The sequence below is a fragment of the Bombina bombina genome, chromosome 2 (genome assembly GCF_027579735.1).
Source record: "Bombina bombina isolate aBomBom1 chromosome 2, aBomBom1.pri, whole genome shotgun sequence".
NCBI lineage: Eukaryota > Metazoa > Chordata > Amphibia > Anura > Bombinatoridae > Bombina > Bombina bombina.
This window is the reverse complement of record NC_069500.1, coordinates 1,283,544,900-1,283,561,900: the sequence shown is the minus strand read 5'-3', so window position 1 is coordinate 1,283,561,900 and position 17,001 is coordinate 1,283,544,900. Positions and strand designations below refer to the sequence as shown.

The window sequence follows — 17,001 nt, the reverse complement described above, 5'->3', positions numbered from 1 at the left end:
GAATGTGCTAATACTTTTCCACCACCCTTAAAGGTATAGAAAGGGCAAAATTTAAATTTGCATGAGTGAATATTAGTTTTAAATACAAGTATTTTCCATATGATTCTAGTAGAAGTTATTACTCGTTTCCAGTGGCATATGCAATTCCACTAGTATTCAAATACCATACCTTTTTATATAGCTAGTAGTGTCTTATAGGACACAAATGATGTAATTACAGACACAATAAACACCACAACCAACTCTCTGGGCTTAAATGCTGGTGAACAACCCTCACACCATATGTGTGTAAGCCACTGAAAAACAGTAACAGGAGAAGCATTTTTGCTTCTGTTTAAAATAGCAATGCGCCCAAACACATTTCATTATTTGACTGTTCTATCCCTTTAAATGATATATGTTTCTGCAGTTTGTAATATTTTATCACTTAAGACTTCATTTACTTAAAGGGAAAAAAAATATACACTATTCATAATTAGCAGTTAAATCGGCATTACATCCAAAATTATTCAATCGCGTACCTGTAGCAGTTAAACATAAAATATTTTTTCACAAAAAAACAGATAAAAGCTGTTTAAATTTAAAGTGACAACTAATACTTATGCATTAAAGGGACCCTAAACCCAAAAATTGTCTTTCATAGTTCAGGTAGATAATACAATTTTAAACAGCATTCCAATTTACTTCTATTATCTAATTTGTTTCATTCTTTAGATATCCTTTGTTGAAGAAATAGCAATAAACATGGGTGAGCTAATCACACGAGGCATATATGTGCAGCCACCAATCAGCAGCTACTAAGCCTATCTAGATATGCTTTTCAGCTACGAATATCAAGAGAATGAAGCAAATTAGATAATAGAAGTAAATTATAAAGTTGTTTAAAATTGTATGCTCTTTCTAAATCATGAAAGAACAAATTTGGGTTTCATGTCCCTTTAAATGCTTACACACTGTTACTATAATGCTCCCTTTTAAATAGATCAGATTTTTTTTTTTTTAGTGTCCCGTCCCTTTTTAATAACTATATGTCATGTTTGTGGTTAAAAAAAAAAAAGAAGTGATAACTAAACTGAAAAAGATAAAACCAACCAGATAAAGAACAGAAACTCAACTCTTAAATTGGACTTACTAAATTACTATAAAAATGTGCAGTCTAAATTACTATAAAAATCATTTCTGCGTTGTTCCTACTCTGGGTAGTAGATAGCTGCAGGTTACCATATTTTGGCATACAAGACATTCTAAGGTTTAGTTAGTATATTTTATGTGAAAGAGCTGACTTTGTGTAGAGTTTACTCTGCTTATGATTGTCATCTTATTTGTGCCTTATGATATTTAGATTTTTGTAGCTATGTTTATTCATAGCAATTTTTTTTTGGAAAGATAAGCAAATTTACCAATTGTTTTCCCAACATAACCCTCTCCAGGCTCCTCATATGTTTCTGGCAGGGGTGAGATGCAGAATAGGGTGACAGATGGAACTCTATGCATACACAAAAGTAAAACATACACTAGTGCTAGGATAAACTAAAATGTGTTGCTGCTGTCCATTGCAACAAAAGTTTTTATTTTCTTTGGAAAAATAAAATGTAGTAAACAGATTTACTTAGCATAAAGCATAAAATAAAAATACAGTAATATAAAACCATTAAAGGGACAGGAAACCACAACATTTTCTTACATGATTTGGATAGAACATACAATTTGAAAGAACATTCCAGTTTACTTCTATTATCAAATTTGCTTCATTCTCTTGTTATCCATTGCTGAAGGAACAGCATTGCACTACTGGCAGCTAAATGACAACAACTAGTTAGCCAATTACAAGAGACAAATTTGTGCAGGCACCAATCAGCAGCTAGCTCCCACTAGTATAGGATATGTGCGTATTCTTTTTCCACAAGGGATAACAAGGGAACAAAGCAAATTTAAAAGTGTCTTAAAATGACATGCTCTATCTGAATAATGCAAGTTTAACTTGACTTTCCTATCCCTTTAAATAAACCAATGTCCATGTCCTATAATAATAAATACTAAAATGGATATCTACCACAGCATCTGATAGATTATTTACATAGATAGGTTTTCAGTCTTCTATTCTTATGTGATATCTTTAAGCAATGGTCTCAACCATATCTCTGTTATTAGTTTATCTTCTCAATATTTACACCAGTTTTTCACCAGCTGAGATTTTCAATTCTCCTCCAATTTAAAGGGACAATAAAGTAAAATTAAACTTTAAAGGGACATAAAACCCAAATTTTTTTCTTTCATGATTCAGATAGACCGTGTGATATTAAACAACTTTGCAATTTACTTATATTAAAAAATGTGCTTCATTCTCTTGGTATCCTTTGTTGAAGGATCAGCTATACACTGCTGGGAGCTAGCTGCTCACATCTGGTGAACCAATGAAAGGAGGTATTTGTGTGCAGCAAAGATAATGAAGCAAATTAGATAATAGAAGTGAATTTGAAAGTTGTGTAAAATCACATGCTGTCTGAATCATGAAATACAATTTTTAGGTTTCGTATCCCTTTAATTATTCAGATAGAGCATTCAATTATATACAACTTTCCAATTTACTTTTACTATCTAATTTTTTTTGTTCTTTGTTGGAAAGAATGCTGTGGTAGACTCAGTACTGGGAGCTAGCTGGTGATTGGTAGCTGCACATGAATGCCTCTTGTCATTGGCTCACCTGATACGTTCAGCTAGCTCCCAGTAGTGCTTTCCTTCTCCTTTCGCAAAAGATACCAAGAGCATGAAGTAAATTTCATAATAGAACTAAATTGGAAAATTCTTTAAAATTGTGTGCTCTATCTGAATCATTTCGGGTATCATGTCCCTTTTAAGCTTTCATTCCTTATACTTACTACCATATCCAATAAAGTAAAAATACTGGTTTTAAGTATTATTGGATACATATGATGCTCTAAAAATTGGATGGATGAAAAAAGCAATGAAGCGAGAGAGTAAATGGTGTATGAATTAAAGTCGATTATAAAATACTAGCTGTTAAATACGGATTATAAAATACTAGCTGTTATTATATCTTCAAGATTTTCTTGATGTCTACATAATCTTATTCATCCGGACCAGACAGGGTTTATGACCTCTAGGAATTCGATAAAGAATGTACGTAAAGTTATCACCTTTTTAGATTATGCTTGGAATATTGATCAAGGTAAAAAAATCCCATAGCACACAATATGACTGTGCTCACGTTGGATGCAGTTAAAGCATTTGATTCCATTGTATGGAGAAGTTTGGGTTTAATGGAAACTTTGTTAAGTTTGTTCATAAAATATATTCAAAACCAATATCATATTTGCTGGTGAATGGGACCCGTTCTCCAGAGATAATGTTGCAACGTGGTACTAGGCAAGGTTGTCCTTTTATTTTTCCTCTTGTTCAACGATGCGTTGGAACCATTAGCAGTTCGATTGTGGGATATATTAACAGGGATTCCTCTCGGTACTCATCGACTAAAAATTCTGTTATATGCAGATGATATACTCTTATTTTTGGAAAATATTCATCAATCTATTCCAATAATATTGCAACTTCTTGAGGAGTTCAGCTCATTCTCTGGATAGTTGGTCAACTTAGAAAAAAGTGAATTGATGTGTGTTGGTAAATGTCCTTCTACTATTGACAAAATCCCATTTAAAGTGGTTAATGCTATTAAATATCTCGGTCTCGATCTGCACAGGAACCCTAAGCCGCTCTTTCAAAAGATCAAATGGGATCTTCAGCTATGGGCCTCATTTCCTTTGTCTATAACAGCAAGGGTGAATCTAATCAAAACGATTATTTTTCCTCTTCTTCTTTACTGTCTTCAAAATCTACCCGTATTTATATCTAATACTGATATAAAAAAGCTCTATGGTTATTTCTCGAAATTTATATGGAAGGATAAAAAACCTAGAATGGCTTTGGCTAGACTAATGCAGAAAACAAGCACAGGGGAACTAGCAATTCCGGATGTCAAGCTTTATAACATTGCTGCTCTGGCAAAATTTGCCATTGATTGGGTTGCTGAAACTAATATAGTCTCCACTATGGAGGAAGAGTAATTTTTTATATACCCTTTTGCCTTAAAAGCAATACTACACTGTAATCCCTGACAGTTGCCTTCAAATGTTTGTTGCCTTATATCATTTAAAAACATAGTATTAGCGTGGCATAAGTTCTGTAGAGGTTTAGGTATTGACTTTTCCTATTCGGATTTTCTTCCTATCAGGGGTAATCCCCAATTTATCCCAGGTATCAACCAAAAAGTATTTAAATCTTGGGCGGAAAAAGGGCTAACATTAGTAAAACAGCTATTGGATGAAAATTATCAGGTGTGCTCAGCAGAATCCCTATTCACGCTATATGATTTGCCTAGGTCAAACTTGTTTGCATACTTCCAGATACGACATTTTATTTTTGCGCAGAAATGGCATGTTGTTGATGTGGTTGCGTGGTCTGATGTTAGAGTCTTGTTACAAAAATTCATCTCTGGCGATACGTCAATTTCTTTGATGTATGATATCATGTTGTCTAAGCAACATTAAGCAAGTAATTTCTGGTGTCCAGTTATTCCTGATATTCATTATGATAGGATTAAGCAGAGTTTTACTACCTTGAGCAAGTGTAAAGTCTCCATGAGCTGGAAAGAATAGCATATGAAGCTTATCAATAAATTTTATTTACACCCTCTTATTCTCATTCATTCATACATTTTTCCAACTAGTTCTAGTAGCTGTCCTCTGTGTATTAATGTTAAAGCCGATTTGTTCCATATGTTTTGGTTCTGTCCCAAAATCAACCAATTATGGTTGAAAATCATATTTTGGGTTAACAATCATTATAAATTGAATGTCTCTTTGACATTGCAAGACATTTTCCTGTTGTTAGTTTCGTCAGATACTAGAGACTGTCAATGGATACGTATTCTAAATACCATCATTCTTTCCGTCAGACATCTTATTTTAAAAAACTGGAAAGCTAGCAGAGTGCCCGGGTTTTCATTGGTTATGAAAGGAATACAAGAACAAATTGTCTTTGAATCCTATGATTTGCAGGATGCCTCAGAAAAGAGAATTAAAGACTTTTTTTTAGGGTGGTTACCCATTATTAGGTCATACGCTCTCCCTCTCCAAAAACAGATTCTTTTCCCGTTTTTGTCTTCCACTAGTTTCGCAGAACTAGTGATATTAGACATATTTCCTGCCACATGGATTGTAGGGGACTATGGCATGTCTGAAAGTGATCTGAGGTGAAGTGGTTAGGAGAGGGGGGGGTCTCCTCCTTTTTTTTTTTTTTTTTTTTTTTTTTTTTTTTCTTCCTTCTTCTTTCCCAGTTGTTGCCTGACTTTTTATGAAATGTGAAAATACCAGCAAGATGATGCTATATTTTTATTATGTTTTGCCTCAGACGTATGAATATGTTTTCACTCGGTCTGTATATAATGTATGTGGTCATATGGGGCAGAAATTTTGTATATTTAACATCTTGTGGTGACAAATAAATATTAAAAAAAAAAGGTGTATGAATTAAAGTCAACTGTAGAATTTTTATTGTTTAAAAATAAATCTTTATTACCCATTCCCAAGCTTTACATAACTAACACTCCAATATTAATACAATTTTTACCTCTGTGATTACCTTGTATCTAAGCCTCTGCAGACTGCCCCCTTATCTCAGTTCTTTTGACAGACTTACATTTTAGCCAATCAGTGCTGACTCTTAAATAACTCCACAGGAGTCAGCACAATGCTATCTATATGTCACACATGAACTAGCACGGCCTAACAGTGAAACAATGCACTGAGATAAGAGGCGGTTTTTAACAGTTTAGAAATCAGTTTGAGCCTAACTAGGTTTAGCTTTTTAACAAAGAATACCAAGAGAACAAAGCAAATTTGAGAATAAAAGTACATTGGAAAGTTGTTTAAAATTGCATGCCCTATCTAAATCATGAAAGTTTAATTTTGACTAGACTGTCCCTTTAAGGCAATAAATAGCATCTATAAACTGAGAGGGTGATAAATATTGCCTTTTCAGTGTTCAAAAATGCCAGTAGCTCTTTCATTGTCCACAAAACTTGTTGCTGGCACAGAATTATTTGCAGGCTTGCTCCCAGCCAATCTGGATCTGATACATCTATAACTCATGGGAGCAAGATTTCTGCAGACTGTGAACAGTGCCAGAGGTAGCTGTGTCTTTTGCATTTTTATGATCTATTAAAGGGACATGAAACTTTAATATTTTTTTTCATGCTTCAGAGTCTAACATTTAAAAAAAACACTTTCCAATTTATTTCTATTGTTGAAAGGCAGGTAGGTAGGCTAAGGAGCATGCACAAGTCTGGAGCACTGTTTGGTAGCAGTTTTGCAAGAATGTTATACATTTGCAAGAGCTATTTAAGTATGCTTTTCACAAATAATAAGACAAGAATGAAACAAATTTGATACGTTTTGGGGTTCATGTTCTTTTAAGGTGGCATTTTTGCTTTAAAAACAATATCAACAGTTTATAGCTGTTTATTTGTTGTAGTGACCCATTAACAATTCGTATTCTTAAAGTCATCCTTTCAGCACTTGATAGCGCCTATCTTCTGTCTTGTGCCTGTAAACAACCACTAGTGTGATGCGCATGCTTCCTATTTATGGTAGGCAGAGCTTATAAGTGAAACATTACAATCTTGTACCTCCCAGTAAAACTAACTATCCTAGCGCTTTAAAGGGTTGGCACTTAATAGCTTTACATGAGCTGATCTTCTGTGATATGATGTTGCTTGAGTGGTTTAGGGGGTAGCTTTTACAGCACATCTTCTAATGGGGTAGACCTTACATAGGGCCCTCTTTAGCAAATCACAGACGAACAAGGTTCCATACTTGGGAAACTGTCCACCCATGATGGTGGCAAATGGTCAGTCCTTGTGCAACTCCTCCCCCTGCTCTTACATGACCTGTCAATCTCCCGAACGAGCGAGCTTAAGGTTAAGAAATGGCGGGTGACCACCGCATCTTTACTTGTGATAAGCAGGCTCCCATGAGCTAGCATTGCCCCACAAGGGCTCCAAATCAGCTTCTGTTGCGTTATAAAATTGACCCCATAGTAATAATCTGCTAGGGTGATCACTTCAGTATTGTTTTAATATTAGTTTGGCAGCTGATAGATGTTCTATTTTATTATCATCCATATTGGCGGTGCTCATATCAACAAGAGGGATGAAAGGCTGAGGTGACCTTTGCCAAAGAGTTCTCACCAAATACTGCAGCTGTTCGGTTTACCAACTGCAGTATTAAAGGCACACCTATCACCACCAGCACTGTTGCAGGGAGGTGAGCATGCATTTAACCCCTCAAATATGGAACTGTGCCACAAAATATAGGGCAGTTGTTAGATTGGCATTCTGAGTAAAATAAGTTTATGTTTTTAAAGGGACATACAAGAGGAATCTGAAATGCAAATTAGTTTAATTCAAATTTCATTATATTTCATTTCAATACATAATTATTTGAATGTTTTTTTTCTGTATTTAGGGATAACGTTTCTTATCTACATAAAATGACACAAATACAACGGTAGACTATGTGCACCTATGTGAGCTGCCTTCATCCGTATTGGTCAGCTCATGTGCACAAGAAAGGGTATCATTAAAACAGCATACCCAATCCTGTTTTCTCATGTGTGCAAACCCAACATGAAATATTAATATTTCACATTCCAATGTTCTTCACATAGCAGAATATGTTCTATATTGTTAAAGGGACATGACACCCACATTTTTTCTTTTATGATTTAGAAAGAGAATGCCATTTTAAACATCTTTCTAATTTACTTATATTATCTAATTTGTTTTATTCTCTTGATATTCTTTGCTGAAAAGCATATCTAGATATGCTCAGTAGCTGCTGATTGGTTGCTGCACATAGAGGCCTCGTGTGATTGGCTCACCATGTGCATTGCTTTTTCTTCAACTAAGGATATCTAAAAAATGAAGCAAAATAAATAATGGAAGTAAATTGTAATGTTTTTTAACTTTCTATTCTCTATCTGAATCATGAAAGAAAGATTTTGGGTTTAGTGGCCCTTTAAATACATATTTCTATATATATCTTATATATATATATATACACATATTTTTTATGTGTTTATATGTTTATGTCTGTAAATACATATATAGACATATTAATACATAAATACATATGTACACACATATACAGTATACATACACATACATATTTAGACATGTATATGTACTGTATGTATCTCAATGTTAAAGCCCTTTACCGGCATTTTTTATAACATATCTTTGAGCCCTTATTAATTTTTATTGCAATTTTCTTTAATATTTTTTGTTAGATGTTATTATGAGTGTAACTGTACTTTTAAATATTTTTATAAAATTTTTTGTGTAACTTTTTAGTCAAACGTAACAGTTAATCAGAGCTCTAACCCGTTGCGCATTAAATTTAATTGCACTCAAGTGTTTACTTTCAACCTATAATACACACAATACTTCCACCGTGGGCAAAAAAGCCACGATAAACTCCTTTCGCTTGCATGCTACAGTTAGCACGCCACTCATAATCTACCCCTAAATGTTCTAATAGTTTGTTCCCATCTATGCAAGAAAGTAATAATACAAGCCTAAATAATATTCTTAAATTCATTTTGCTGTACTTGTAGTTAAGATTTCCCCTCTGATACTAAATGACTGCATTAGAGTCCTTTGCTTCAAGTGTAGTGTAGCCAAGATTTGTTGCTTAAAGGGACAGTCTAGGCCAAAATAAACTTTCATGATTCAGACAGAGCATACCATTTTAAACAATTTTCCAATTTACTTTTATCACCAATTTTGCTTTGTTCTCTTGGTATTCTTAGTTGAAAGCTTAACCTAGGAGGTTCATATGCTAATTTCTTAGACCTTGAAGCCCACCTCTTTTCAGATTGCATTTTAACAGTTTTTCACCACTAGAGGGTGTTAGTTCACGTATTTCAATATAGATAACACTGTGCTCGTGCACGTGAAGTTATCTGGGAGCAAGCACTGATTGGGTAGACTGCAAGTCTGTCAAAAGAACTGAAAAAAGGGGCAGTTTGCAGAGGCTTAGATACAAGATAATCACAGCGGTTAAATGTATATTAATATAACTGTGTTGGTTATGCAAAAGTGGGAAATGGGTAATAAAGGGATTATCTATCTTTTAAAACAATAAAAAATCTGGTGTAGACTGTCCCTTTAAAGGAACATGGAGATCAAATTTAAACTTGTATGATGGATTTAGTGTACAATTTAAAAACAAACAAACCCATTTTACTTCTTCAACTCTGCGTCTTTGTATCTTTTGTTAAAAACGTTTCCACAAGAGCGTACTAAAGTAGGATCAGGAAAGTGCATATGACTTGAGCACAATATGTATAACATTGTTACAAATACTGCTGCCATATAGTGCCTTAAAGGGACAGTATACACTCATTTTCATATAACTGCATGTAAAAGACACTACTATAAAGAATAAGATGCACAGATACTGATATAAAAATCCAGTATAAAACTGTTTAAAAACTTATTTAGAAGCTGTCAGTTTAGCTCTGTTAAATAGGCTGTTGGAAAGCCCACTGCAAGTGGGAAATAAGACCCTCCCCCTTCTTTTGCATATGAAAAGACCCTTTACACAAACAGGAGCAAGCTGGAGAAGGTAGCTGACGGTATTCTCATAAAATTTAGGGGCTTGGTAAGGAGTCTGAAAATTAGAGCAATGTTATTTAAAAATAAGCAAAACTATACATTTAAAAAAAACAAAAAAAACTTTATGGGCTATATAAATAGATCATCTACAAAACATTTATGCAAAGAAAAAATGAGTGTATAATGTCCCTTTAAGAGACATGTACGTTCCTAAGATTAATTCGGTATGTTGGGAAGCTATTTTTTTTAAAAAAAAAAAACAAAAAAAACCTGTACACTGACTCAATTATGAAAGTTTATGTTTGACATCCATGTCCCTTTAAAGGTAGAAACAGTGATGCATTAACATTAACACATTGCATCCATTCCATAAATGAAATGCAGCTTAGCAGAAACGTTGCATGATGTATTTATACTAAATTAATATGCAAACCTCTGCTCTCCAGTTTTTATTCTCCACTTTGACAGTTCACAGCTGAAAGGCATCTGTGGTGCCTTAAACATATGTTCATTTTGGAAGAGAAAGTAGATAGAGACAATTTATTTGTTTATTAGAACTGTACAGAAGAGTGTGAAATTCTTTGAAATATTTCTTAAGAGGGAGTACTCTGGTTGTAAAAGGATGGTAGTTAGATTACATATAGAGGTTTTCCAGATGTCTCATGCACTGATATCTTTTTTTACTATATTGTATTTAGTCCTTTAGATATCAAAAACATAGCTTACTGAATCTAAGGGGCATATTTATCAAAGTGCGAGTGGACATGATACGATATAGCGTATCATGTCCACTGCACATCGATAAATGACGACAGCAATCGGGTTAATTTCTGTCCGCCACCTCAGAGCAGGCAGACAAGTTATGGAGCAGTGCTCAAAGCCGTCGCTAGCATTCTCCTACCTTGAGGGAGATCTAGGGGCTCCCACCCGCTCCTATCCCAGTGACCTGGCCTGCATAGTGACAGGCATCGCCGGGGCTTCACGTTTCTCGCAGTGATGTCACGCACAATGATGTGATGACGTCACAGCGCAACTTTATTTAAAAAAAAAACAATAGACAGTATAGGGAAATGGGGCTTGCTGCTTAGAAGCCTGTATCTCAGGCATCTAAGCAGTTACAGACCCCCAAGACCCACCGTTGAAAAGGTAATCGAATATCCTTTCCAACGGTAAGGTAATAAGTCTTCGGAATCTTAAAAAAAAAAAAAGTTAAAAAAATATATATTTAAAAAAATAAAAAATTAAAACCCCTCAAATCCAGCTTACACACACACAGTAACTATACACACATAGAAAGTAAATAAACACAATCTCAAAATTATTCCTCAAAAAAGAATTCTGGTTTGGGAATTAATAGGCAAACCCATTAACAAGGTATCTAGGGGGTGCAGTACAAATAATACATTGTTCTAAATCGTGTGACTTAGAGGAGAATGTGTTAGAAACATACATAGATATGTTCAGTATAAAATGCCATTAAAGGGACATAATACTCCTATGCTAAATCACTTGAAACTGATGCAGTATAACTATAAAAAGCTGACAGGAAAATATCACCTGAGCATCTCTATGTAAAAAAGGAAGATATTTTACCTCACAATCTCCTCAGCTAAATAGAGTAAGTTCTGTGTAAAAAGTTATACTTCACCTGCTCCCAGCTGCAGGTAAAAAATAATAATAATGAAGAAATGAACAGCAGCCAATCAGCATCAGCAGTGCTGAGGTCATGAACTCATTTACTGTGATCTCATGAGATTTGACTTAACTCTCATGAGATTTCATTGTTACACTGAATAGGGAAATAACATGAGAGTGCACAGGGCTCATCCTTTCAGCTGTCCCAGGACAGACATACTAATATGCTGCTTAGAAATCCTTTACAATGGGATGTGGCTACTGAGGAACTTTTGACGTAAAATATCTTTCTTTTTTACATAGAGATGTTCAGGTGATATTGTCTAGTCAGCTTTTTACTGCTATGCTGCATCACTTTCAAGTGGTTAAACATTTGGGTATTATGGCCCTTTAAGTAGATTAGTAAATTATATTCCATTGACCTTAGCTTTCTCAGAGGGGCATTAATTCCTTCAAAGAAATTAAAAAAATAAATAAAAATATTTAGCCACAATATTTCTATACTATTGAACATTAATATTTTGTAATTTTGTAGTTTGTTTTTTTTGTTGACATTTTTTATCTCTCTTTTCAATAGGTGTATCCATGGAACCTGCCTTCCAATCAATGCCTTCTCATATAGCTGTAAATGTCTACATGGCTTTGGGGGAGTCCTGTGTGATGAAAGTGAAGACCAACACAACCCTTGTCTGTCTATTAAGTGCAAACATGGGAAATGCAGACTTTCTGGTCTAGGAAAACCATATTGTGAATGCAACAGTGGGTACACTGGAGATAGCTGTGATAAAGGTAACTAGACCATACCGCCCAACAATTTTTAAATTAATTTCAAGAAAGGACAAGGCCTGAGCAGTCTGTATGGTTCAGGGGCAGGGTATAAGCAGTCTGAGGTGAAACTTTTTGATGATCTGGGTGGAACTTGGGCAGTTAGGGGAAAGATTTAAGTTATCCAAGGTTTTATGTGGAGTAATCCGCAAATTGCTGGCTTAATCTAATTTAGGAACATGTGATTGTGGTTTGTGTATTCTGGGTAGAAATTTGACTCTCTGGGCTAGATTATAAGTGGAGCCGAAAAAAATATTAGCGCTATTGAGCAATCCTATTCTTGCCCTTGTATTACAAGTTGAAAAGTAAAATGCTAGCACGAGAGTGAAAGCCTCAGGCACACTTAACATTAGACAGTGTGACCTTTCCCTATAGACATCTATGGGGTGCGCTACAAAGGCCTTTTCTGGCTATTGCTTGTGCACTAACCCGAAGATGCTCTAGGGCAATTGGGCTAAAGCTGACATTCTTAAGCTTACATTATTCCTTTTTCAAATAAAGATAGCTAGAGAATTAAGAAAAATTAATAATAGAGCATGCAATTTTAAGCAACTTTCTATGCTACTTCTGTCTGAATCATGAAAGAAAAATTGGGTTTAGTTTCCTTTTAAAAATCACTACAAAAATATATAATGTATTGCAACAAGTTGGACAAACAGCACTTCAAGAAGACTTATACTGCAGGGAATGCAGGCTGTTTTCTTGAAGCGCTTGAAATCGGCATCTATAGCTAAGCGCTGCACAAAAATACCAATGTGCACATGCGCTATTCCAGTCATGTGGAGTGAGCGGCATCACTGGATCTAGTGCCCAAGTGTTTGGGTAATTCTTCAAGTGTACATGCGGTCAGGAATGCCGATCAGCCTCATACATATGAGTATAGTGATGGCGCCTTTTATATGGGATTGGGCTTTTATATTTCTGTAAGGTCGTTTACAACGGTTTATGAATAAATTAAAAAAAAGTTTTTATTTACATAGAAGCTTAGTTTGTTTTTTTTTTAAAAGTGCATTTTATTCTGTTTATTTTCATACATCGACTTGTGTTGTTTAAACGTATTTTATGACTGAGTTTTGTTGTACTTTTATTCTAACCCTAACACTTCAGGTCTTGCACTATTATGTGTTTTCGCCTTAGAGTGCAACACATAACTTCCAACTTGTAATATGAGCAATGTTTAGAATGGTCGCTATATCCATTGAAAGTATGGGGGCGCAGTAATGGGATATCGGCCGCGCTAAAAATGTTATGGTAATTCAAGCTCTTTATTCTTGCGTTATTTTTTTGGAACCATTCACTAAACCTCACCCACCTCTCTGTTGGGCTTCTTAGAATGGCATAAGACTTTAGACCTAATGATCAAAAATTTACTGGCATGAAGATAATTTACGCAAAATTTTGGAGGGCTTTTTTGAGCATTATATTACAGCTCTCATGCTAAAATGTGACTTTCTAAAATTCTTTGAGGGACGTTGCAGGACTGATGAGACTTCTTAGATAATCTCACAAGAGCAGATAGCTTTAAATCATTGAGCCCTTGGACTGAACTGGATATCTTGTAGAGGCTTGAGAAAGAACTTTTCCACTGTCACATAGTGAAACCTTACATATTCATATATAAAAAAACCTTACATTGTCTGTATTCTCCTGCATATTACATTGTGGTTACTTCTCCTCTGTATCCAACTATTCCTGAAAAGCCTTTCTCTGTCTTCTTATTAATATGTAATATATTTGCTACATAGAATAACAATTATCTTCTGCAACTTGGGAAGCAAATAATCCCACTTTTTCCTTATCACAAACTATTCTTTTCACCCTTCAGCCTCCACTGATCTATCACCACGAATTCCACAGGTGAGCTGGTTGAAAAAAAATTGGAACCTATTTCTTTCCTTTTTTTTCCCCTTCCTGCCTTTTATTGTGGTGTCTCCTTCCTCCATATTTCAACGTCTTCTTTTTTTTTTGCTGCAGCTGGCACTTATTTATTTTGTGTGTTTTTTTGTGTTTTTTTTTTCTATCAATGTAACTGGAAATGGAGAAACAGGGCCAGAATAGTGATTAACAGATGTCTCATTTTTAGTTGGTGTATACTTTAGTAATTTATGAAGCTAGTGGAATGTAACTTGTATTAAGCAACAGATTGAATAATATTGAGCTGGAGGTCTAATAAATTAAATTGCATGCTCTCTGAAACAGTTCCCTGAAGTAAATAGAACCAGCTGTTCAACCTAAGAACAGTGGATGTATATTTTTGTATTAAAAGAAAATATTTAAGTATCCAATTTTGTTGTCACTATAGTAAAGCTGTATTTATTGCTAATAGGTAGGGATAACTTTCCTAAAATAATTAGGTTTTGAAATAAAAATGTATGTTTGCCAAATAAATTCATGTGCTAAATTTAGATTCATGTTGCTTTTTTTTTTACACACCTGTTTAGTATGTATTATTTTTGCTTACAGAAATCTCTTGTCGAGGGGAACGGGTCAGAGATTACTACCAAAAGCAGCAAGGTTATGCAGCTTGCCAGACGACCGAGAAGGTATCGAGATTAGAATGCAAAGGAGCATGCTCAAATGGGCATTGCTGTGGACCACTGAGAAGCAAGAGACGGAAATACGCTTTTGAATGCACAGATGGCTCCTCATTTGTGGACGAGGTTGAAAAAGTCATAAAGTGTGGCTGTACAAAGTGCCCCTCCTAAATATGTAGCTGTCACACATCCTTTGAAAATGTTTGTATACTGTGTTGGACTAATTAAAACTTCATAGTGGAAATATTTGAATTATATTGTAATATACAGAAACAAACTTATTTTTATTATAATAAAAAGACATTTTTTTTCTTGCAAAAAAAAAAAAATCAGCGCTAAGACTTTAACTTCTTGTAAACAAGAGGAGCTGTTAATGGAACACAGACACATTTTTGGAGAAAATACCTTGAGGGGGGAACTTAAATGCTGTTGGCTGGAATTTTTTTTTTACAAATTTTAAGCTAATACCAATATTGTCTGCATTTTGTGATAAATTGCTGGCACAATCTGGAAAACAATGTTCAAGAAACTCTAATTGGCTTTTACATATCAACATTTTTTTCAAATCGGAATTGGTGTACTGGAGTACTCCTTTGTCAAAGGAACTTTTAGGTGACAAGGGATCAAGAAGATTTGTAAAAGGAGCATGTCTGGATTAAACAAGCTACATTATTTTGTACACTGTGCATATTTTACCAACTCCAGAAAAAGATCAACGGCTGGGACTGAAAATCTGACTCAATTAGCTTTCTGGTCGTGAATATCTTTGTCTCAAGATAGCACAAGAAACTTACCGAAAAGTTCAGCTCCCCCCCTTTTCCAGTATTATTTTTTTTTTAAATAAATATTAACTGGGCCAACTAATAGATAGTTTAATTAGAATAATTATGTTCATAAATGTTATTTACAGTATTCAGGTTGAATGAGAAGTATTTATTGTATCAAAGTACATCATTCTTAAAATTTTTAGACCCTCTCTTTTAATTTTTTTTTTCAATGCTTTAATATATATTAATTTATATTTTCCAGGTATTTTCTATTATGGTAAACAATAAAATTAGAAGTCAGGGTTTTTTTTGTTTTTTGTTTTTTTTTGTAAGAGGACTAACCGCAAAATTATCTTGGGTGTATATGTTTCGTCTGATTATCACTCACTAATAACTAATATAGTTGTCTAACTGGCAGTGCGTTAAGTGAAACAGATGTTCAGGACACATCCCGAGAGCGTAAATATGTACACTACAAAATGTCTTTTTGACTAGGTATAAATTGTATAGAAGTGATTTCCCTACATATAATATAAATATATATTTACTTAAAAATAAAATTGTGTTTAGAAAAGAAATGACACTAGTCTTTAGAAATTTGATAAATTAATACTCCCCCCGATTATTTTTTTTTTTTTTTACCTTGCTTTTAGAGAATATACTGTCAAAAACTGTGATGTATTCCCATAATAAAACTACTTTAGTACCATGTGGTCCTTATGTTACTATGTGCTGCTAAACTACGGTATATAATTGGTAATTATTTGTAGTGGGCTCTGTTTCTCCCATTTGTAAAAAAAAAAGAAAAACAAATGTTAAAAAGAATTATTAAACCCAGGGCACTCTGTACAAATACAGATTTTATGTTCGACATGTTCTTTTTTTTATTTAAAAAAAATAATTAGTTGTTCATGTACAATGCAGTGTGACTTGTTTATTTTTAACTTTTTTTTTTTGGACTGATATCAGTAATTTTACTGATGTTTGTAAATTAAACAGGTATTACGTCAACCATAGCACATATTTGTTGGTTTTTTTATTTTAAGTTTTCAATGACTAGTATAGTGTTAATTACTGTATGAGAATATTTATTTGTATTGTATTGAAACCATATTGAAGTGTCTCATTTACAGAGATCCAGGCAACAAACCTCACTTAAAACACTATTCAGTCTGTCTAGCCAACAACATCATAATTATTATTATTATCGTTTATATATAAAGTGCCAATATATTACGCAGTGCTGTAACATTAAAGGGACATGAAACAGAAATGTTTCCTTTCCTTATTCAGATAGAGCATACTATTTTAAACAATTTTCCAATTTACTTATATTATCAATATTGCTTCATTCTCTTGGTATCCTTTATTGAAGGAGCAGCAATGCACTTCTGAGCAAACCCAGCTTCTGAGCATACCTAAGTATCCTTTTCAACAAAGGACAGAAAGTGATCTAAGCAAATTAGATAATAGAAATACATTTGAAAGTTGTTTAAAATGTTATCCTTTATTTGAATCATCAAAGTTTTTTTTTTTTTCATGTCCC

At 34.1% G+C, this 17,001-nt stretch overlaps 1 protein-coding gene across 1 annotated transcript in view; it reads left to right on the top strand.

The window, feature by feature from the left end:
• Positions 1-16,471, top strand: part of SLIT2 (slit guidance ligand 2) — a 493,710-nt gene extending 477,239 nt beyond the window's left edge. The window contains exons 35-36 of the mRNA XM_053704101.1: positions 11,907-12,118; positions 14,618-16,471. Of these exons, the coding sequence (XP_053560076.1) occupies positions 11,907-12,118; positions 14,618-14,859 (454 nt within the window). The 3' untranslated portion in view covers positions 14,860-16,471. The remainder of the gene's footprint in view (positions 1-11,906; positions 12,119-14,617) is intronic.
• The last annotated feature ends 530 nt before the right edge of the window (positions 16,472-17,001 follow it).